We start from the raw sequence: 23,615 nt of genomic DNA on the forward strand, positions 1-23,615 counted from the left end.
TGACAATAGACAGACATACATCTATCCACAAAAAATATTTTATATATATAGAGAGAGACAGACATAAATACACAGAAAACCCTCATTTATTTGGACTAGTCTAACCTGGAATTCATGATCAGTTCAGTGTCCGACTGCTGCCAAAGGTGGGCAGGATATTTGAGCAAAATAAGTATTGGGTTTATATAATTAGGGTATCTGTTAAGCACTCACTGTGTACCAAGCACTGTTCTAAGCACTGAGGTAGATACCAGGTTATCAGTTTGGACACAGATCCCCTCCCACATGGGGCACACAGTCTAGGTAGGCGGGAGTAGGATTTAATCTTCTGTTTTAAGGAAGAGGAAACTAAGGCCCAGAGAAGGGAAGTGACTTGCCCAAGGTCACCTAGCAGACAAGTGGTGGAGCCAGGATTAGAATGCAGGTCCTTTGATTCCCATGCTCTTTCCAGTAGGCCACATGGCTTTTCTGTGAGAGGGAGGTACCTGCAGGGCTGTACTGGTTAAAAAAATGCTGTACGGGTTAAAAAAAATTTAAAATGGTATTTGATAAGCACTTACTATGTATCAAACACTGTCATAGGCACTGAGATAGATAAAAGTTAATTAGGTTGGACAGTCCCTGCCCTGCAGTCTAAGTAGGAGCACCCTCTATAAACCTTAATCTGAATAAGTCAACTTTTACTCTCTCTCTCTCTCTCTCTCTCTCTCTCTCTCTCTCTCTCTCTCTCTCTCTCTCTCTCTCTCTCTCTCTCTCTCAATATATATATCATATAGCATGTATGCATATATATTAAGCAACTAGTATTGTACACTGCAGCTACTATGCATGGTGGATAAGCATTTTTGACTAACTCTGAGAGAATAGCGCTTTGGATTTTATTTAGTTGATCAAACTGAATCCTTCAAACATTTAAGGCACTCAAAATTAAGAAAGCATTCAGTCGTATTTATTGAGCGCTTACTGTGCGCAGAGCACTGTACTAAGCGCTTGAAGTAGAGAAAGCAGAAGTAGAGGTGGATGCCTTGTGTTAGGAACACGGCACAACCTGCAGTCTAAGTAGGAGCACCCTCTATAAACCTTAATCTGAATGTCAACTTTTACATTCTCTCTCTCTCTCTATACATATATATCGTATAGCATGTGTGCGTATATATTAAGCAACTAGTATTGTACACTGCAGCTACTGTGCATGGTGGATAAGCATTTTTGACTAACTGAGAGAATAGTGCTTTGGATTTTATTTAGTTGATCAAACTGAATCCTTCAAACGTTTAAGGCACTCAAAATTAAGAAAGCATTCGTTCAGTCGTATTGAGCGCTTACTGTGCGCAGAGCACTGTACTAAGCTCTTGAAGTAGAGAAAGCAGAAGTAGAGGTGGATGCCTTGTGTTAGGAACACGGCACAACCGGCAGTCTAAGTAGGAGCACCCTCTATAAACCTTAATCTGAATAAGTCAACTTTTACATTCTCTCTCTCTCTCTCTCTCTACATATATATCGTATAGCATGTATGCGTATATATTAAGCAACTAGTATTGTACACTGCGGCTACTATGCATGGTGGATAAACATTTTTTGACTAACACTGAGAGAATAGCGGTTTGGATTTTATTTAGTTGATCAAACTGAATCCTTCAAACGTTTAAAGGCACTCAAAATTAAGAAGGCATTCATTCAGTCGTATTTATTGAGCGCTTACTGTGTGCAGAGCACGGGAGTAGAGAAAGCAGAAGTAGAGGTGGATGCCTCGTGTTAGGAACGCGGCACAACCTAGCCTCGTGTGGATGGTCAGTGGCACTCGGAGAGGATATTAAAAAGACTGAGTGACTAGACCTCCCCATCGCTTGGTTTTCTCCGACAGCGCCGAGAGACGGGGCAGCTGCTCTCAGCCTTTGAACGGTGAAGGTCGAGACCAGCCGAGTGAGAATTCCATGCGGATACAGGGGCAGTGACCCGCCCCGTTGATTGTACAGCTGTTGTTTACTGACCAGAGAGCAGCATCGCCATCTGAGCCACAGACAGCTGGTGTTCCCTCCTCCTGCCGCCCTCTCCATTTGAGGGCGGGGTGGTCGTCACTGCCGCACCGACATTCACCGGGGTGGAAAAGGAGGACCCGCACGTCTTTCTTTTGCTTTGGCATTTTGCAGTGGAGAACAGCAGGCGGAACTGTTGAAACCATTCCTCTTTCTGCCTTTCGCTTTCCTGGTAGCCAGTTGTGAAGGGCCCATGCTTTAGTGTAAAGTGCTTTCTCCTCATGGAGACAGCAGTATTCATCTGAGAAAAGTGAAACGCTACAGCTCGGGAATAATGCAGTTGTTAAAGGAAGGGACGGGCAGTTAAGCTTTAGACTTCAGCTGTATTGACTTGAAGACTCTGGTCAGGGGACTGGGGCAGCTCATGCCACTTGCATTATCATCATCATCATCAATCGTATTTATTGAGCGCTTACTGTGTGCAGAGCACTGTACTAAGAGCTTGGGAAGTACAAGTTGGGAACATCTAGAGACAGTCCCTACGCAACAGTGGGCTCACAGTCTAAAAGGGGGAGACAGAGAACAAAACCAAACATACTAACAAAATAAAATAATGGATTTTGGGCTCCTCCTCCCCTTCCTTCATCCACCATCACTCTCTAGCGGGGATGTTCCTTGCTGCCAAAGTCAGCTGGGCTTGGGATCTTGGGCCTCAGAAACCCGGCACCCACTTTAAGCTCTCCAAATTTTAGTTACCAGTCTTTTCGCGGGATGGGATTATGTCCGGCTAGGGCTCTGCCTGGGTCACGAGGGAATGACAGGATGGGCCTAAAGTACCCTAAAGCCCTAGATTCTCTGAGGAGAGAAATTCTAGCCTTTTAATCAGTTGGTCAGTAGTATTTATTTATTTTTTGTGGTATTTGTTAAGCATTTACTGTGTTTCAGTGTTCTAAGCCCTGGGGTAGATACAAGTTAGGTGGGACACAGTCCTTTATCCCACATGGGGGGCACAGTCTAGGAGGGAGAACAGGGATTTAATCCCCATTTGACAGTCGAGGAACTGAGGTCCAGAGAAGTGAAGCGACTCGCCCAAGGTCACAGAGCAAGCAGTTTGGCAGAGCTGGGATTAGAACCCAGGCCCTCTGATTCCCGGGTCGGGGCTCTCTCCACTTGGCCGTGCCGCTTCCCCGATCACTTGAGCAGTAATAATAATAATAATAATAATGGTATTTATTAGGTGCTTACTATGTGCAAAGCACTGTTCTAAGCGCTGGGGGTATACAAGGTAATCAGGTTGTCCCACGGGGTCACAGTCTTACTCCCCATTTTACAGATGAGGGAACTGAGGCACAGAGAAGTTAAGTGACTTTGCCCAAAGTCACACAGCTGACAATTGGCGGAGCCGGGATTCGAAGTACACTGTACCAAGCGCTTGGGAGCGCCCAATCCAACAGAGTTGGCGGTCACGTTCCCTGGCCACAACGAGCGTACAATCTAGAGGGGGATTTGGATTCATTTGGTCGTATTTATTGAGCGCCTACTGTGTGCAGAGCACTGTACTAAGCGCTGGATTGGTGTGTGCAATAAGTACCTCCCCAGAGAAGGTGGCGACAAGAGCCGTCGCACAGTGTATTGGTGAGGTTTCAGGGCCCTCTGCCTGTGCTGCAGGCTGACAACGTCTTGGACCTCTTAGCATCGATCCCACTAATCGCAGAGTGTTGTGTTGTGTTGTGTTGCGATAACAGGGCGCCCAGCCCGGCGCCTCCCCGCTTCCGCTCGGCAATCACTAATGTAATATTGATTGAAGAAAAACCTGCGTTGCCAACTCAGCCCCGTCTTTCCTGCAGAGTCTACCCCTTTGTGGAGACGGTTCTCAGATACTCTTAAGGCCATACGTTAAGCTGCCCGTAGAAAGCCCATTTTTCAAACTAATCGAATGCCAGGAGAGTTCGAATAATGAACCAAATCGGGTGCGGCTCTCTTTGACAGGCACTCGGCCGTTTTGTTTGCTTTTCGAAACTTTAAAAAAAAAAATCATCCAAGCCGGCCAAGGTTCTTATAACGGAGGTTTCTATAATTGGCTTTCTATCGTGCCTGAAGGAGAAATATACCAAATTGAACAGGAGGACTGTCCACCAAAGGACCACATTTACCAGTGGGCCTCTTGGTGTTTTTCTCTTGTGACGCGGTCTGGCAGCTGACTGTGAGCCCACTGTTGGGTAGGGACCATCTCTATATGTTGCCAACTTGTACTTCCCAAGCGCGTAGTCCAGTGCTCTGCACACAGTAAGCGCTCAATAAATACGATTGAGTGATTCTGACCAAGCAATAATAAATTGAGGGACTGTGCAGTGTTTTGAAGAAGGGCATCACCTGTTACTATCCAGTGAGTCAGTTCCAGGGCGGCTTTTTATAAACTGTGATGCGATAAAAGGTTATGGTTATAGAAGTCAGGGAATTGAGTGGCCCTGAATCCAGCGTGTCATGCATCCCTGTCAGCAGCCATCCTCCCCGCCCTCGCCAAAGAAAAGAAAAAAGGCTGAAAGACATCATTAGCCTTGTGCTTTGAATGGCAGGCTTAAAGGGACCGCACTAGCCACTGTGCCGAAGTTGCTTCAGGCGAAATGATTGTACCTTTTGAGAGCCCCCCGCTAACGTTTCCTCCGTTGGTCCTGCAGATCCGACTTGTGGTGGAGGAAGGGTTGAATCAGCTGCCTTACACGGAATGCACAGTGACCACTCCAACAGGTAACCGGAAAAATCGTACCCACTCTTCGGAGAGTTGATGAGGAGGAACGGGGGAATGGCGAAGTCGGGGCGGACTGGAGGGAATAAGCGGTCTAGTTGATTTGGTTTGTGCACTGATCGCTTAAGCTTCTAAAGTGTGGAAAGTGACTAGTGAGGAAGTGGGCTTAGAGCTGGTTTTGTCCTGACTTCAGTCTACAAAAAGTCAATTTAAGGTCACAAAATGTCCCCAAATGTACAAGGGTTGCATTCAGTGTGGCCAACCTGGACCGTAATTAGGAGTTGCGTGCGGGCAGTCGTGTGACAACTGCGGCCGAGAGCAGAAGACAGAGGTTCTTTGGTTATTGAAACAAGTGAGCGGGGGTGAGCGGAGAGTGGAAGAATGAGAGCCCAGCCCGCAGGAGAGAATGGCAAAAGTTCAGGGGGAGGTATTTTGTAAGAAAATTAGCCTTCTAATTAAAAAAAAAAAAAGCCCAGAGTTCTCCAGTTTATTGGATCTTTCATTCTGAGTTGAGGGAGAGCCAAAGTCTTAGCCCCAGGGTTTCTCCTACAATAAAAATCACAATTGTGGTGTTTGTTAAGCCCTTTCTAAAGGCCAAGCACTGTCCTAGGCTCTGGGGAAGATACAGGATAATCAGGTCAGACAGAGCCCCTGTCCCACGTAGTTTAGAGAGGAGGGAGGAGGGGCATCGAATTCCCATTTTACAGACGAGAGAAGTAAAATGACTTGCCCAAGGTCACATAGCAGACAAGTGGTGGAGCTGGGATTAGAACCCAGGTCCTTCCGCCTCCCAGGCCCGCGGTCTTCCCACCAGGCCTTGCTTGCATCGCATTAAAACCCACACCGCCGGCCCCCTGGGACTCAGTACCGTGAATAAAAGCCGAATTCGATTCCTGGGCACCCACCTCACCGTTGATACAGGAGTCCAGACTGAGGGATCCAGAACTGAATAGATTAGATAGGCGTGCCAGTTGTTGGTTTGGATTTCCAGGAAGGGATCTGGCACTGGGGGGGGGTTAGGGGCTTGAAGGGATGAAGAGGAAAGGTGGTGGGGATAAAGGGGGGGATTAGAAAATAGGGGTAGAAGAGGAAAGAAAGAAAGGGTTTAAGGGAGGGGGGAGTTAAGAGGATCCTGTGTTCTGGCCCCTGTAGGCTCTCAGTGAATTCACTTACTCTCTTTGCTGTACTCTTGCTGTCACTCTCCTCCTTTTCCTCCTCCTCATTCATTCAGTAGTATTTATTGAACACTTACTGTGTGCAGAGCACTGTACTAAGTGCTTGGGAGAGTACAGTACAGCCATAGACAGACTCATTCCCTGTCCACAAAGAGTCTGGGGTTGAGGAGGAGACAGACATCAATCTAAATAAATTACAAATAGGTACATAAGTGCTTCTCTTCCTCCTCCTTGTTCATTCATTCAGTTGTATTGAGCGCTTACTGTGTGCAGAGCACTGGACTAAGCGCTTGGGTAGTACAAGTGGGCAACATATAGAGACGGTCCCTACCCAACAGTGGGTTCAGAGTCTAGAAGGGGGAGACAGAGAACAAAACATATTAACAAAATAAAATAATTAGAATAAATATGTACAAATAAAATAGGGTAATAAATACATACAAACCTATATACATCAATCAATCAATCAATCGTATTTATTGAGCGCTTACTATGTGCAGAGCACTGTACTAAGCGCTTGGGAAGTACAGATTGGCATCACATAGAGACAGTCCCTACCCAACAGTGGGCTCACAGTCTAAAAGGGGGAGACAGAGAACAGAACCAAACATACCAACAAAATAAAATAAGTAGGATAGAAATGTACAAGTAAAATAAATAAATAAATAGAGTAATAAATATGTACAACCATATATACATATATATATACATATATATACATCTGTATATATGAGGGGGAGGGGGATGAGGAGGGGCGTTGTCACTGCCTGGGGGTAGGGACTGTCTCTGTATGTTGCCAACTTGTACTTCCCAAGCGCTTAGTACAGTGCTCTGCACACAGTAAGCGCTCAATAAATACGATTGATGATGATGATGATGATGCCTGGGCCATCCATCCTTCTCGAGTATGGCTCCAAGTTGGAGCTGGGAGATTTACACTCTTCCCGGCCGCCGCGAGGCCAGGGATTGTCCGGGGGCTCCGGGGCCTGGTGAGCGAGCGGCCCTGGGTGGCGGTTGTCCAGCCCGGCGGCACTTGGCGTGGGGCAGGACCCCTGGGCCGTGACTTAGTGGCCCAAGGTGGACGGCTCCAAAAACTCAGCTCCCACCCAGCGGCCTTCCACCGGGCCAGGTGAGTGGACGGCAGGTCCGGGAGGGGCCCCAGTCCAGTCCTCGGCCTTGTGGCGGGCTCTGAGGCCTGGCCAGTGGTGGCCCCTCGGAGATATAGGGGCCACGAACTATGGGGACTCCTGGTCCAGCCATACAACCCAGTCAGGACCACTTGCAACTCAATCAATCGTATTTATTGAGCGCTTACTGTGTGCAGAGCACTGTACTAAGCGCTTGGGAAGTACAAGTTGGCAACAGAGAGAGACAGTCCCTAATAATAATAATGTTGGTATTTGTTAAGCGCTTACTATGTGCAAAGCACCGTTCTAAGCGCTGGGGTAGGTACAAGGTAATCCGGCTGTCATCAGTCGTATTTATTGAGTGCTTACTATGTGCAGAGCACTGTACTAAGCGCTTGGGAAGTACAAATTGGCAACATATAGAGACAGTCCCTACCCAACAGTGGGCTCACAGTCTAAAAGGTGGGCTCACAGTCTACAGATGAGGCACAGAGGCGGTGAAGTGACTTGCCCGAGGTCACACAGCGGACATCATCATCATCATCAATCGTATTTATTGAGCGCTTACTATGTGCAGAGCACTGTACTAAGCGCTTGGGAAGTACAAATTGGCAACATATAGAGACAGTCCCTACCCAACAGTGGGCTCACGGTCTAAAAGGGGTTGTCCCACGAGGGGCTCACAGTCTTCACCCCCAGTTTACAGATGAGGGAACTGAGGCCCAGAAGTGAAGGGACTTGCCCAACGTCACACAGCTGACAGGTGGCGGAGCCGGGATTTGAACCCACGGCCTCTGACTCCAAAGCCCGGGCTCTTTCCACTGGGCCACGCTGCTTCCCCAGCCCAACAGTGGGCTCACAGTCTAAAAGGGGGAGGCAGAGAACAAAACCAAACATACTAACAAAATAAAATAGAATAGATATGTACAAGTTAAATAAATAGAGTAATAAGTAGAGTAATAAATAAAATAATAATAAATAAATAGAGTAATAATAGAGTAATAACTCTAATAACTCGCAATATCAGGAGCCAGAATGCAGGCCGGATCCCGTCGGCCGGGGCAAAACGGTTAGCACTGTTGGTGTCACCTCTGTCCCTTTCCAACGCCAAGGAGTGTGCTTAGCAAATACCACGGTTATTATTATTACAATTAGCTTGTATCTACCCCAGCATTTAGAACACCTCCTCCAGGAGGCCTTCCCAGACTGAGCCCCTTCCTTCCTCTCCCCCTCTGCATCCCCCCCATCTTACCTCCTTCCCTTCCCCACAGCACCTGTATATATGTATATATGTTTGTACATATTTATTACTCTATTTATTTTACTTGTACATATCTATTCTATTTATCTTATTTTGTTAGTATGTTTGGTTTTGTTCTCTGTCTCCCCCTTTTAGACTGTGAGCCCACTGTGGGTAGGGACTGTCTCTATATGTTGCCAACTTGGACTTCCCAAGCGCTTAGTCCAGTGCTCTGCACACAGTAAGCGCTCAATAAATACGATTGATTGATTGATTATGACCAGGACTTGAGGAATCCCCACCCAAGGACAGGCTTGGTCATGTATTTATTTCTTTTAGGGGAAAGAAAAAAAAGGTAGTTTTCAGATCATCCTCCTGGGTGGGCATAAACAAGGTTTACGCGATTAGCAAACTGTTGTAGCTCGTACTCAGCGCGGTGAGCTTCTTTTTCCCTGCTGCTGTCTGTTCTGGGTGGTCTTAATCCTAGCACAGTTTTGCTCTTCTCCCAATGTGATTAGCGCACAGTACTCTCCCTTGATGTCTCAGCGGAAGATTAGGAGATAATCTGATCAACAGAGTGTCTTCTGAGTGTAAACACAGCCGGGTTTCCTCGGCCCGGCTGTCCCTCCGTGTGACCGTGCGGTCTTCTGAGTCCTAGCAGGGTCTGCTCTTCGGCTAATGTAATTAGCAAACGGTGCTCTCCTGATGGCTGCAAACTTTTCCGGGGTTCTTCAGCATTTTTGACTGGTCGTGATTTTTTTTTTTTAATTATTTTTTAAAAATTTTAAATTTATTATTTTTTAAATTATTATCATGGTGGTAGTGTTCTGAGCTCTGGGGTGAATACACGTTAATTCATTCAGTCGTATTGGAGTGCTTACTGTGTGCAGAGCACTGTAGTAAGTGCTTGGGAGAGTACAATATCACATTGCCACGGGACGAGGACGAGCTTATAGCCTAATCAGGTAGGACACAGTCTCCGGCTCACAGTCTAAGTGGGAGGGAGAACAGGCACTGAACCCCCATTTCACAGATGAGGAAACTGAGGCCCAAGGTCGCCCAGCAGACAGCTGGCAGACGGGTCCTCCGACTCTCAGGCCAGTGGCTGGGATGCTCCTCCCGTTCCCTGAGAATGCTAAATACTGCATTCCCTTCCCGCCTTCCCTGGGGTCGGCTAAATAAAGTGGTCTGCGTTGGGATGAGAAGGGGTCAATCAATCAATCAATCAATCGTATTTATTGAGCGCTTACTGTGTGCAGAGCACTGGACTAAGCGCTTGGGAAGTACAAGTCGGCAACACATAGAGACAGTCCCTACCCAACAGCGGGCTCACGGTCTAGAAGGGGGAGACAGAGAACCAAACCAAACATACTAACAAAATAGAATAGATATGTACAAGATACATAAATAAAGTAATAAATATGTACATACATATACATCATCCATGATGATGATGGTATTTGGTAAGCGCTTACTATGTGCCAACCACTGTTCCAAGCGCCGGGGGAGATACAAGGCCATCAGGTTGTCCCACTGTGAGCCCCACGAGGGACAACCTGCTTACCCTGTATTTACCCTTTACTGTGTGCGCTTGATTGATTGAGGGTCGACGGACAGATGAGCCAGGGTACCGGGGCAAAGGGTACCCCAACTCCCAAACTCCCCACTTCCAAGTTGGGCCTCGTGAGTTTAAGGAACGGGAGTACTTGCTGATGGTCCTTCTCTTGGAACCGGCCCTTAGGGCTAACACAGCCTCCCCACCCATCCACCCCCTCAAAATTGGTGGCTCCAGGGAAGCGGCTTCCCCCAGGAAATTGGACTGTCACCTTCCCTTCATCCATCCCTTTCCCACCAATCTTGCTGCTTTGGGGCAGGGAAAAGAGGGACCTTCTTTGGATTTCAGTCAGACAGGTGGAGGAGGCCCCGCAGGCATCAGGGGAGATCAGTTCCATCTCTGAATTCATTTGGGGGGAAATGAACTTGTATGACGGTCACCTGCCAATGTCCCCTTCCTCTCTGAGACGACTCTGTGCATGACTCTGGAGAATCAATCAATCAATCATATTTATTGAGCGCTTACTGTGTGCAGAGCACTGTACTAAGCGCTTGGGAAGGACAAGTTGGCAACATATAGAGACAGTCCCTACCCAATGGTGGGCTCACAGTCTAAAGTCCTTCTTTCCTGCCTTAGTTCCACTGCCTCACGGGCCACCTTTGTTTTCTCTTTCTTCCCTTCCCGAAAGTTTACCTATACCAGGTAGTGAGGAAGCGGCATGGCCTCGTGGAAAAAACGTGGGCCCGAGAGGGAATCTGAGTTCTAATCCCACTCTGCCGCTTGTCTGCTGGGTGACCTTGGGCAAGTCACTCTTTTGTGCCTCAGTTACTTCATCTGTAAAAATGGGGATTAAAACTGTGAGCCCTGTGTAGGACATAGACTGTGTCCAATCTGATTATTTTATATCTACCCCAGCGCTTAGAGTGCCTGGCATGTAGTAAGGGCTTAACAAATACCATTAAAAAAAAAAATGACAATGTCCAGAGAATGCTTTTTCCCTTTTTTTTTTAACATTTTCCACTGCCTGTAAATGAAAAGGGAGCTATCAGACCGAGCAGTCACCCCACTAATGAAGGATAACGCGTCTTTTTTTTTTTTCTCCCGCCCCCAAACAGGGTACAAGTACGAAGGTGTGAAATTTGAGAAAGGAAACTGCGGAGTCAGCATCATGAGAAGTGGTAGGTAGTGTGTTTTGTTCCTTGCTTGTCACCCACGGAAGTGGTTCCCCGTTTCCACGGAGAGAGAAGGGACCATCATCATTAATTGCAAAATCTTTCCCCACCTGTGTTCCTCCCCCGGTTCCTGGGGGCGTCCGTAAACGTGTAGCCTAATTGCAGTCGCCGATCTTCCCGAGAGAAGCAGAGAGGGGAGAGGGTGCTTGGAGAGAAATTCAGGTGATTTTTATCCTTTCATTTGTTGGTGGCAGCCTGGGCCGAATGATGGCCTAGAGTCATTAAGTGTAAAGATGGGTGAGATCGGTGACGGTGCAGGCAGAAGCGAGAGGTTGTATCTTTAACCCTGTGCCTGGGTTGGAGGTTTTAAGGCCTGCCCAATGTCTCCTGCAGCCACGTTCCCCAGCACAGCGACGGGCCTGTGATCCGAGCATTTTGTGGAAATGCCGGTCGGGTTCCTCTCTCAGACCTCAAAGCGGGTGGGGAGAGTTGCCTCACCATCACTCACGGCACACCTGAGCGGGGCAGATGGGAGTAAAACCCACAGGCTGCTGGGATTCGTAGTCCCAGAGCAGTAGCTGTTTACCTCCCCAAACGGGAGTTTTAAGGGTTCAAAACAGCAGCAAAAATATCTGAGGAGCCACTGTGGGCAGAGCACCGTTGGGGCCCGGGGAAGGATCACAGAGGGCATAAATACAAAGTAGAAGCGGATCTCGATCGACAGCTACAAGCTAGAGCTAAAAGCGACCGGTCGGAAACCACTTGGGTAATTTGAGAGATAGACGGAGGGGAAGTTGAAGCGTTAGGAATGGTCACTGGGTTGCGGGGCTGGGGCCCTGGGGAGGCCGGAGGGTGTTCGGGAAGGAGGGAGAGAGAGCTCGTTCATTTGTCTGTGGGAGCGGACGGGAGGGCGGGTGGAGTGAGAGGAAGCGTAGCTGGAGAATCCCATCCGTGGACCGCCTCCCGTCGACCCCCGATCTCCCACAGCAGTGAGCGACTTGGAAAATATTCAGACAGCCGCTTTGCTGTTTCTGGTCTCGACGAGGGATGGGTTAGTGCCTCCATTTGAAAGGTAAGGTTTTGATGGACAGATGAGATAACTCGCACTCTCTCCACGAACCGCTCGTCTTAGTACAGTGCTCTGCACACAGTAAGCGCTCAATAAATACGATTGAATGAACCCCCCCTACCTCCTTCCCCTCCCCACAGCACCTGTATATATGTATATATGTATGTATTACTCTATTTTATTTGTACATATTTTATTTTGTTAATATGTTTGGTTTTGTTCTGTCTCCCCCTTCTAGACTGTGAGCCCGCTGTTGGGTAGGGACCGTCTCTATATGTTGTCAACTTGTACTTCCCAAGCGCTTAGTACAGTGCTCTGCACACAGTAAGCGCTCAATAAATACGATTGAATGAATGAATGATGATAATAGTAATGGCATTTGTTAAGCACTTACTATGTGCAGAGCACTGTTCTAAGCGCTGGGGGGATACACGGTGATCAGGTTGTCCCACGTGGGGCTCACAGTCCTAATCCCCATTTTACAGATGAGGGAACTGAGGCTCAGAGAAGTGACTTGCCCAAGGTCACACCGCAGGCGTGTAGCCGAGCCGGGATTAGAACCCACAACCTCTGGCTCCCAAGCCCGGGCTCTTTCCACTGAGCCACGCTGATACGTCGTTCCCCCTAGATTGTGGGCAGGAGCGCTTTTCAGTCGAGGTTTCTGGAATAATCCAGGGAGCCTAGTTCAGGGCCGTGCACCAGGTTGGCGCTCAGATCAGTAGAAGGAGTAAATGAAATAACGGCGAGTGGGCATCCCAAGGAAACAGAACCGTGAGTTCCAGGAACTTCTTTTCATCCATGAGTGAAGCCACTGGTGGAACTTGATGGCCAGAGTTTGGAGAACAGCTGGTTTTTAGACAGCTGGACAATCAATCAATCATATTTATGAGCGCTTACTGTGTGCAGAGCACTGCACTAAGCGCTTGGGAAGTACAAGTTGGCAACATATAGAGACGGTCCCTACCCAGCAACGGGCTCACAAAGTTTTGGAGGCGTGTGTCTTGTTTCTACTGCCACTCAGTACAGTGCCCTGCCTCCTGTTACCTGCTCAATAATGGAAACGGTGTATGTGTGGGATGTTATAAAAGAACCTAAAGGCAGTCACCGTAGACGCCAGCGCTGGGCCCTGCCCCTCCTGGGCTCTTTTACCTTCTCTGTTCCCCGCGATCTTCCCCTGCAGGGGAGGCGATGGAGCAAGGCCTGCGGGACTGTTGCCGATCCATACGCATCGGCAAGATCCTGATCCAGAGCGACGAGGAGACGCAGAGAGCCAAAGTGTACTATGCCAAGTTCCCCCCCGACATCTACCGAAGGAAAGTCCTCCTGATGTACCCAATTCTGAGTAAGAGCCTGTCTTCATCGGGACCTTGGCCTGGGATACAACTCGGGCCGAGACCCCCCGGGGGATCTGAACGCGGGGGCCAGGGCGGGCATTTGACCCGAGACTTTACCAGAATATGCGTTAGTCAAACCGCGTTACCTTCAAAAGGTCTCCCGTCGCGAAACGTACACGTTGAGACCGAAGGGATCTAATGAGGTGAAACTTAGAGAACGCAGCATATTCAAGCGAAGCACTCTCACCCACTGGCTTCCCAGATCTGACAGATCTGTGTCCCGGCTAAACCGTTCTTCGCCCTAATTCTTCTAGACTGTGAGCCCACTGTTGGGTAGGGACCGCCTCTATATGTTGCCAACTTGTACTTCCCAAGCGCTTAGTACAGTGCTGTGCACACAGTAAGCGCTCAGTAAATACGATTGATTAATTCCCAGCCAGCGGGAACCGGCCCCAGATACCCGCGAGAGCGGGTAAGGATCCGTGGGGCAGGTGATGGCCCCGAGAAGCGCGCACGTGCTCTCTGATAACGAGAATCGCCCGTCGCTAAAGGACTGGCCTCTCCCCGGGTGGTTTACCGGACTGCCAGGCCGCGGGGGCTTCTGAGGAAACCGTCAGGTGTCCATCTGGAGGCTTTAACGGGCCGGGGTTTTATTTGATTTCAGGCACTGGGAACACTGTGATCGAGGCGGTGAAAGTTCTCATAGAGCACGGCGTCCAACCCAGCGTCATCATCCTGCTCAGCCTCTTCTCCACCCCCCACGGTAAGGGCAGATGGACGGATCCCGGCGCGGTCCGGGCTGGGGAAGCACGTTGGACCTTTTACCCGGAGCAAATCAGGGCTGCATCTGCTCGCTTTAATAAGTCACCCCCAGAAGGGTGGGCAGTCGGGTGATAGGGAGAAGCGTCACCGCGAAAGGCAGTTCGGATTCTGCCAGTGGCCGCTTCTGAGGGTTAGACATCGCAGACGGTCTGACCTCGGGTAAGCTATTATTTTACCTTACAGTGTGGCGGCGATCCGGTACATGCATTTGGTTGCCTTAGCAACTCAATTGCAGAGGGACCAAGCCACTCTTTTCTTTCCCCGGTGTGGCCTAGTGGAAAGAGCCTGGGGATCTGGCTTTCCATCCCAGCTCTGCCACTTGGTTGCCGTGGGACCTTGGGCGAATCGTTCCAGTTGTCCGGGCCTCAGTCTTCTCCTTCCCACTTGGGCAGCGAGCCCGTGTGGGGCAGGGGACCGTCTCTGACCACATCATTACCTTGGCCCTACTCCAGTGCTTGGCACAGAGTCGGTGCTTAATGGATACCATTTCTTATTAAGCGGGGAGGGGAGTTGGATCCGACTGCCTCCTACCTGGGGTCCGCTCAGGCTTGTGAGAAGGGGAAGGCCACTAAAAGGCCCCCGATCTAGAAGACATCGGAGTGGCCGGAATCATTAAAGGGCAATATGATTTCTGAATTAGTGGGTGGGCTTGGATTTCCAGAGCAGACTGGCTTCTAGGCTACCCGGAAGACGGGGCAACTTTTGTACACTAAAAGGCCCCCGATCTAGAAGACATCGGAGTGGCCGGAATCATTAAAGGGCAGTATGATTTCTGAATTAGTGGGTGGGCTTGGATTTCCAGAGCAGACTGGCTTCTAGGCTACCCAGAAGACGGGGCAACTTTTGTACACTGTTAGGAGAAGGCTGAGGTTGCCCTCCATCCTTGAGTGACGGATGAGGGCCACCTTTTTTGTTTCTTTCCTTAAGCTCTCATTGAAGGGGCATAACCGTCCCCTCTTCTGAAGGATACATTTACTAACCGTTGTGTTGTAGTTGAGAGAATTCCGGATTAAGCAATCAGAAGGGCGAACGGCCTCCCCAGCGGTTTTCTCACTTAAGCCTCCGGGCTACTCAGAATTAGGTACCTGACGCAGAGCCTAACTGGGACTGTGAATTCACAGTCTTTCCTCTTCCAAGCCGGGCTTTTCCAACGGTAGTCATTGGGTGCGGTGCGCAGTTCCGAGCACTTGGGAAAATACAACCGCGGCCCTGGGTACGGCCCCTGCCCACAGGGAACTGACACTCTCTTGGGGGAGGTGAAAATGTGGACGAGCGGTGGTATCGGAATAAGTAACTGAAGGTAAATTTGAATTTACACAAGTGCTAAGGATGAGGTGGTAGGGATGCCTGTTGGGTGGGTATGATTTGGGGGGGCTTGGGAATTAATTGGAGAGGGCCTGTTGGAGGAGGGGGGATTTTAGGAAGGCCTTGATGCTGGAGAGAAAGCTGAGGTGTGATGGATCGTGGGGTGGAGCAGGAAGAGAGTTGTAGGCCAGGGGGCCAGTAAGAGGAAGGGGATAGAGGCGGGAGGGTTGAGGGGGAAGTGTAGTTGCCTGGGACACTGGGGAGGAGGTGCAAGTGGAGAGAACAGCTATTTCGGGTGAGGGGAGTTTGGGAAAGCTTCGACTCAATCAGTGGTATTTATTCAGTGCTTACTCTGTGCAGAGCACTGTACAAATTACGCCTGGAAAAGTACCGTGCAGTAGAGGTTGTAGACACGGTCCCTTCCCCTAAGGAGCGGACGCCCTGAAGGGGGAGGTAAACGGTAAGATAGTCAATCAATCGTATTTATTGAGCGCTTACTGTGTGCAGAGCACTGTACTAAGCGCTTGGGAAGTACAAGTCGGCAACACATAGAGACGGTCCCTACCCAACAGCGGGCTGACAGTCTAGATAAATTACAGGTTGGGGAAATAGAGTGTAAGGAGTATGGCCAGGAAGTGCTGTCATTTTGGGGTGAGTATCATCATCATCAATCGTATTTATTGAGCGCTTACTATGTGCAGAGCATTATACTTAGCGCTTGGGAAGTACAAATTGGCAACATCTAGAGACAGTCCCTACCCAACAGTGGGCTCACGGTCTAAAAGGGGAAGACAGAGAACAAAACCAAACATACTAACAAAATAAAATAGATATGTACAAGTAAAATAAGTAAATGAATAGAGTAATAAATATGTACAAACATATATACATACATACAGGTATCCCTTAAGCAGTATCAGAGTGCTTAAGGGGTACACAGCAGAGATGGGTTGGAGGAGAGGGCGGGGGCTAGTCAGGGAAGACCTCTCGGAGGAGATGGGATTTTTCAGGAGGGCTTTGAAGATGGGGAGAGTGGACTGTTGAACTTGGAGTGGGAGGAAGGGCCAGGCCAGAGGGAGGATGTGGGCAACGGGCCGGATGCGAGATAGAAGAGATGGAGGTACAGTCAGTAGGTTGGTGACAGAGGAACGAAGCGGGTTGTAGAAGGAGATCAACGAGGTAAGATTGGAAGCGGGGAGCCCGGCTTACCCTTAAAGCTGAGGGCAAAGCGTTTCTGTTGGATTTGGGAGGTGGGAGAGCAACCACTGGAGTTCCTTCAGGGGTGGGGAGGTGTAGACTGAACGGTCTTTCAGAAAAACAGTCCGGGTGGCCGAGTGAATTAAGGACTGGAGAGGGAAGAAACGGGATGAAATAGGGTAAGTGCTTGCGTCAGCGCGGTGGCAGTTTGAATGCAGGAGGAAAGGGCGGATTCTTGAGGTTTGGCTTAGGTACAACTGATGGGATTTTGTGACACTGAATGAGGTGAATTGATAATTATGATAGTAAGTGCTTTCTACGTGTCAAGTCCTGTTCGAGGTGCTAGGGTAGAAAACAAGTTAATCAGGCTGGACATGGTCAAAGGCGCACATGAGATTCAGTCTAAGTAGGAGGGGGACGAGTTATTGACTCTCCATCTTACAGTTACAGAAACTGAGGCACAGAAGAGTTAAGGGACTTGCCCAAGGTCACACCAGCAAGCATTTGGCAGAGCTGGGATTGGAACTCAGGTTCTCTGCCATAGAGGCCCATGCCCTTTCCACTAGGTTTTGCTGCTGCTTTAATGCCAAGGTTATGACAGATTTGTGAGACATGGGGGGTGGTGATGTTGTCTACACTGATAGGGAAGACGAGTTCTCCATCTTAACACCCACTCCTTTGGAGAACTCATCTGCTCCCCCGGTTTCAACTACTGTCGCTATGCGGGTGATACCCAAATCGACCTCCCCAGCTCTTGGCCTCTCTTCCTTTTCTGCGGTGTTGATTTGAGAAGGGGACCCCAAAACTAAGCCTCGAAGGACTCCCACGGTTGGAGGGGGGGAAGCCGAGGAGGAGCCCGCCAAAGAGAGCTTGGAGAACCGGGAGAGGACATGTTGGGGTAGCTAATTTTTCAGGAGGAAGGGTGTGGTTGAAGGCAGCTGAGAAGAATTAGGATGGGAGTGAGACTTTTGAATTTGCCAAGATCATTGGTGACTTTAGAGGAGGCCCGTGGGGTCAGGGGAGGCTGTTTTTAGGATAGGAGACACCTGAACGTGTTTGAAAGCAGGGAGGTGGGAGCCGCTGGAAAATGAAGCGGGGCCTAGTGGAAAGACCCGGGCCTGGAAGTGGGGAAGAGAAAGTGGGGTTCTAATCCTGGCTGTCTGCTGTGTGAGCTTGGACAAGTCATTTCACTTCTCTGGGCCTCAGTCCCCTCATCTGTAAAATGGGGATTAAGACTGTGAGGGACAGGGACCGTCTGACCTGATTACCTTGTATCTGCTTAGAGAACAGTGCTTGGCACATAGCAAGCGCTTAAAAAGATAACACTGTTATTGTTATTATTCGGATCGTGCTCAGGGTGGGAAGACGGGAGGAGGGAGAGCTCTTGAGGGACATGGGAAAGATGGGAGCAGGGGAGATTTTAGGGAGAACACGCCGGCCGGTTTCAGTATTACCGACAAAAGACGAGGCAGAGTCGGTTGAAGCCAACCGTGGGGAGCCCGGGATTGGGAAATGGAGAGCCATTTGGGAGTCAGAGGTCACGGGCTCGAATCCCAGCTCCACCACTGGTCAGCTGTGTGACTTTGGGCAAGTCACTTAACTGCTCTGGGCCTCAGTTACATCTGTAAAATGGGGATGAAAACCGAGCGCCCTACCTGGGACAACCCGCTAACCTTTTATCTACCCTAGTCTAGTGCTTAGAACAGTGCTTGGCACATAGTAAGCACTTAACAAATACCATTATTATTATTATTATTATTATTATTATCTACGCAGCAGCAGGTAGTGTAGATTGGAGAGAAGGGTGAGGAGGACCAGCGAGGAGGCTGAGAAATAACTGAGAAATAACAAAATGTGGCTGAACCCCCCCCCCACAAGGGAGTGTAGAGGGAGAAGAGCAGGGGGCACAGAAGAAAGCCTCGGGACATCTGTTGAAAAGCAGCAGGAAAGCCAAGCAAAGTGAGGCCCGAGAGGATTTCGGGAAGATGGTGGTCCGTGGTGTCAGAGGCAGCTGAGTGAAGTCACGGGAGGTGAGAGGGTGTGGTCTTACCGTCTCCAGGGCTAGAAGCGCTCCTGTCTTGGACTCTTGTGGACGCAGGATCAAAAAAGTTCCAAGCAGTCACAAAGCAGACGGGCCTTCTTCTCTTTCCTTCTCCAAGGTGCCAAATCAATCATCCAGGAGTTCCCCGACATCACCATCCTAACCACAGAAGTTCACCCCGTTGCGCCAACCCACTTCGGACAGAAGTACTTTGGGACGGACTAAGTTACGGGAGGAGCACGGGCTGAAACCGGGTAACGTTGCGACGGTGGGCTCCATCTGTTTCGCTCGGGGATTGAGATGGGAGGCTGAGGCAGGTTAAGGCCGAAGGGGAAACTCTCAAGAGCTATTTTCGGGTTTTTTTTGGATTATTTCTTGACGGCTGGAACCACGTGCAATAAATGAGGCGCTCTGAATAAGCGGAGGAAGCTCGGATAATAACGCGCTTATGCCGATCACTGAACCCCGTGCTTTGATTGACTTATCTGATCTCTGCACTGCCTCGTCCGCAGCTGCTTGCAGCTCCGAAATAAAACCAAAACAAGAGCCAGTGCTCTGGGGCTTTTTTGCTTCCCCCCCCACCACTTAGATTTTAGTTTTCGAGGGCGCGTTGTGGGGATGTGGTTTCACCTCTCTCCACCTTGGCGAGTCAGAGGGCTGGCTCAGAGTCAGGCACCCGCACGGGGTTTGGCTTTTGCGCGCGCTCCAGGGCTCGCTTCTCCGAGCCGGGAAAAGCCGCGCGACCCCCGACGGCCCTGCGGATCAGAAACGGACGAGTGGGTCGGAGGGGAGAGGCAGAGTGTCTGGCTGAAAAGTGAGAAACCAAAACTGATGTTTTCCCGGGAGGACTCGGCTTGGGAAATGAGGGGCTGGACCCGTCCCATTTCGCTACACTCAAATGAGTGTGCATTCCCATTTAGACTTTGGAAAGGGAGAAGAAAACTGCGCTTTCCAAACGGAAGTTTCTGTGTCTGCTGGTCAACCCCCACCCCAGCGGAGGTGATGACGGTGATAATAAAAACTCCAAATGGTTTTTTTTTGATCAGCCGGTTCCTTTCACCATCCCTCTTGGTATCAGGTTTGGAGATGGTTTTTCTTTAACAAGCTAGTCAGGGTCTCAACGTAACTCAAGCTGAACCGAAGTAGCCAAACAAGGTTGTTTTTAATACAGTTTTCCGGGGCACAGTGTATAAACTGCATACATTCTCCAGTAAAGAAACAGACCCAAAACGCAGGGGGGGAAAGACACAGAAATGCTACACCGCCTGAAAACCTAAAAAGGTATGAAAAGTGCTCTTCAAACAATGCCCAGAGCTCTGAAGAACCAATAAAGGAATGATAGTAAAAACGACGTTAATGCTAATTTCAAAAATGTTCACAAAAACCCCTTCTGACCTTTAAAATCTGACGTCGCTGTTGCAAAAATCATCGCTGATGAGTTACATGATATAACCGCAGACACCGTAAGACTCCCTTTTAACTTAGAAGCGCTCAGTCCCCTGTTGCCTGAAAAGAGGACTTCACAGGGTACCCGATGAGTTCGAAACCCTGGCGCAGCCGGTCTGTATCCCTGCCGTCCTCAGCCCTGACTGTAGAAAGACTCGGCTGCTTTCAGGGAAACGTTCACCACTCGGCGAGAAGACCCTTAAAGAGTCTGCTGCCTCTCAGCGCTACGCCCTGTGCACAAAGGTGTGTAATAAATAAATATCCCGTCCCGTGGTGCTCTGGGGGAAGGACAGTGTTTAAGACAGACACTGAGCAAGGTTCAAAAAGGAACTTCAGAACTGGCCCAGTTCCTCATTGCCTGTATTAACTTGCATAGGTGGGTTTTTTTTCCCTCTTCGACCTCACTGAATTCCCAGCATTTCTTCTCATCCTGAAAAGCAGCCCTCACTGGCACGGTCCCCTCGCCCCAACACTTGGGGAAATCTTAACACTACAGCACCACGCTAGGAAAGGACCAAGGAGAAATTAATCACTTACACATTTCCCAGGGCATTACTCACTTCAGATGGAAAAATAAAACTTGGTTTTGAGTCCTGAAACTAATTACACATATGAGGATACATACAATCATCAGTGGAATTTGAGCACTTACTGTGTACTGAGGCTGTTTTAACCCATCAGGCCCATGGCAAGTAGAGTCCCGGGCAAGATGTCAATAGAAAGAGATCAAGGAACAGGCTCCTCTGCCCCAGATCAGGGACATCTGGTACAGAGGAGCACAGAAATCTCTAAAAGTCCAAGGCCTATTTCACCCATCTCTAAGTGGATAAAAAAAGTGGCGTTCCCCACTTTGGATTAACTAACTCTCCAAGTTTTCTGACCTCGAATCGGACGTCCTAACCCCACTCAACCTAGTTAAAGGCTGTTAGGTCAACTCTCGGACGCACGTTGGAAATACCAGAAATGAGAACGATTGTGGGCAGATCAAACCTTAGAATGATTTGGAGGGTGGGAAAAACGGTCATTCCATGTGCATATGGAGGTGAACAGGGACTTGGACCAAAAGGATTTTCTCTTGCCACCAAGCTGCCCCCAACCCCATTTTGCCCGAGAGATCCTAGATCCCTGTGGGCCGCAGCTGACGCACGCAAAGGAGATGAAGTCCCACGTCACGCCCGCTTCTGTCAGAGAGAGGTTTTTAGTGGAGCGGGGAATGTAAGAACAAGGAGAGAGCTGCCATCTCTTCTCATGGCCGGTGCCTAGACAGAAAGCAAGTGCAGTAAGTACCTCAAAGGCATGGACCACACCAGTTTCCTGCAGCTCTGCGGTGGGTTAGCCTGTCAGGAGGTCAAACTGAAAGCGTGAGGCCTCGGTGGGGTTAGCCAAGGGACCCAAAGCCCGGCTGGACCGGTCACAGCAGAGACTTTGGAGGGGCCGGGCACAGAGATGATTCTCTGGAAACCGGTCACGTGTGATGACGCCGGGGTGGAGATCGAGCGTTTATAAAGGGCCGGCTCGGATTCCGCAATCTGAACAGGAGCCGCCGTTGGTAAAGACGCGAGCCTGCTTGGGAATACCAATCTGGGGAGGAGCAATGGATCCACGACCTCGGCCCAGAAGAAGGGAAGGCGTCCGTTCCGCTACACAGGGCAGTTCAATCCCGAAAACCATCTCTGAGATGATCCTTAAATGAAGCCGAGGGCACAACCTGACGCCACGGCGAAAGGGAGGCGTGGGGGATGGAACCGAAATTCCCCCTGTCTCCCCATTTTAGAGTGTGAGCCCACTGTTGGGTAGGGACTGTCTCTCTATGTTGCCAACTTGTACTTCCCAAGCGCTTAGTACAGTGCTCTGCACACAGTAAGCGCTCAGTAAATACGATTGATTGATTGAAATCACATCTGACAAAAACCAAGAGTCCTGAGAATCCCCAGCATCTGGACTGAACAATCCACTAGATCATAAGCTCCCTGAGGGCGGCGATCGCGTCTTCCAACTCCCATAAGCGCTTAGTACAGTGCTCGACACAGTAGGGGCTCAATAAATACCACCGATGGACTGAACCAGAATCAAGAGAGAGCCGACCTGGGATAGACAAGAAGAGCGGCCGTAAGTAGCCTGGGGCCCCAGAACACTTCCTGAACCAAAAAGCAGCATGGCCTAATGGACAGACCACAGGCCGAGGAGTCAGGAGGATCTGGGTTCTAATCTTGCCTTTGCCACTTGGATAAGTCACTTCTCTCTGCCTCAAGTGCTTTATCTGTAAACTAGGGATTAAGACTGTGAGCCCCGTGGGGGGGCAAGGACTGTGTCCGACCTGATTCACTTGTATCTACTCCAGCGCTTAGTACAGAGCCTGGACACAGTTAGCGCTTAACAAGTACCATAAAAATAAATATATATAAAAAGAAACCCAGGGGGGAGTCCAGGCCGGGGCAGTAGGAAGTAGGTAACCCAAAAAACAGGTGACTTTCTGTACCATTGTCTCCCCGCCAACAGTCAGTACCAGGTGGAGCCAAGGGGTCACCGCCAACGGCTTTCCCCGAACGGGCTCCTGGTTCTCACCCTTTACTCCGTGGGCATATTCCACTTTTTGCCATCCGTGCCAGCTCATCCCGGGAAGGCTTGGTAGCTAGTTGGCACCGGGGCTTTCAGGCAGCGCTTAGCGGACAAAGACACTGCGGCTATTTTTTTGCCCGGGAGGAGACATTCACTTGCTCTAATCTCGGGTCTTTAGAGCCCTCTCCCCTCCGCCCGGCCGCACTGTTACGACAGCCCCCTACCCGCCAGGATGTGGCTTTAATAATAATAATTATGGTGTTCGTTAAGCGCTTACTATGTGCTAGACACCGCAGTAAACGCTGGGGTGGATACAAGCAAATCGGACGGGACACAGTTCCTCATGAGGATCACAGTCTTAATCCCCCTTCTACAGATGAGGTAACTGAGGGCCAGAGAAGTGACTTGCCCAAGGTCCCACAGCAGACAAGTGGCGGAGCCGGGATTAGAACCCACGTCCTTCTGACACCCGGGCCTGTGCTCCAACCACTACACCATGCTGCTGCCGTAAAAGGGAAATGCGGTCTACACCGAGAACCACAAGCTCTGCCGCGGGTTTCTGACGGCTCCCACGCCTCGGGCCAGCTCCCCGTCATGACAGTGACCGTAAAGTGCTTTGAGCTCCTGAGTAATAATAACAACAATAATAGTAATGATGGTATTTGTGAAGCGCTTACTATGTGCCAGGCACTGTTCTAAGATCATCAACATTGTCAAAAAGCAAATGAATGATTAACTGCCCTCCCGGACCATCATCTTGCCTAACGAATACTCTTGTGGGTGTTGGCATTTCTCCCAGTTCGGGCCCCATGGCCGGACCTGGAGGGCTTTGAAGGAAACCGAACTCGCTG

General features: G+C 49.6%; 1 protein-coding gene across 3 annotated transcripts in view; it reads left to right on the plus strand.

Moving 5' to 3' along the window:
• Positions 1–19,801, plus strand: part of UPRT (uracil phosphoribosyltransferase homolog) — a 59,061-nt gene extending 39,260 nt beyond the window's left edge. For 2 of the 3 annotated variants that reach the window (XM_038747831.1, XM_038747829.1), the window contains exons 3-7: positions 4,655–4,724; positions 10,935–10,997; positions 13,241–13,402; positions 14,059–14,157; positions 18,878–19,791. In XM_038747831.1, coding sequence (XP_038603759.1) covers positions 4,655–4,724; positions 10,935–10,997; positions 13,241–13,402; positions 14,059–14,157; positions 18,878–18,984 — 501 coding nt within the window. In that variant the 3' untranslated portion in view covers positions 18,985–19,791. Of the gene's footprint in view, positions 1–4,654; positions 4,725–10,934; positions 10,998–13,240; positions 13,403–14,058; positions 14,158–18,877 lie in introns of all 3 variants that reach the window. The other variant, XM_038747830.1, reaches the window with a different exon arrangement.
• The last annotated feature ends 3,814 nt before the right edge of the window (positions 19,802–23,615 follow it).

Source organism: Tachyglossus aculeatus, chromosome 6, assembly GCF_015852505.1.
Source record: "Tachyglossus aculeatus isolate mTacAcu1 chromosome 6, mTacAcu1.pri, whole genome shotgun sequence".
Classification (NCBI taxonomy): domain Eukaryota; kingdom Metazoa; phylum Chordata; class Mammalia; order Monotremata; family Tachyglossidae; genus Tachyglossus; species Tachyglossus aculeatus.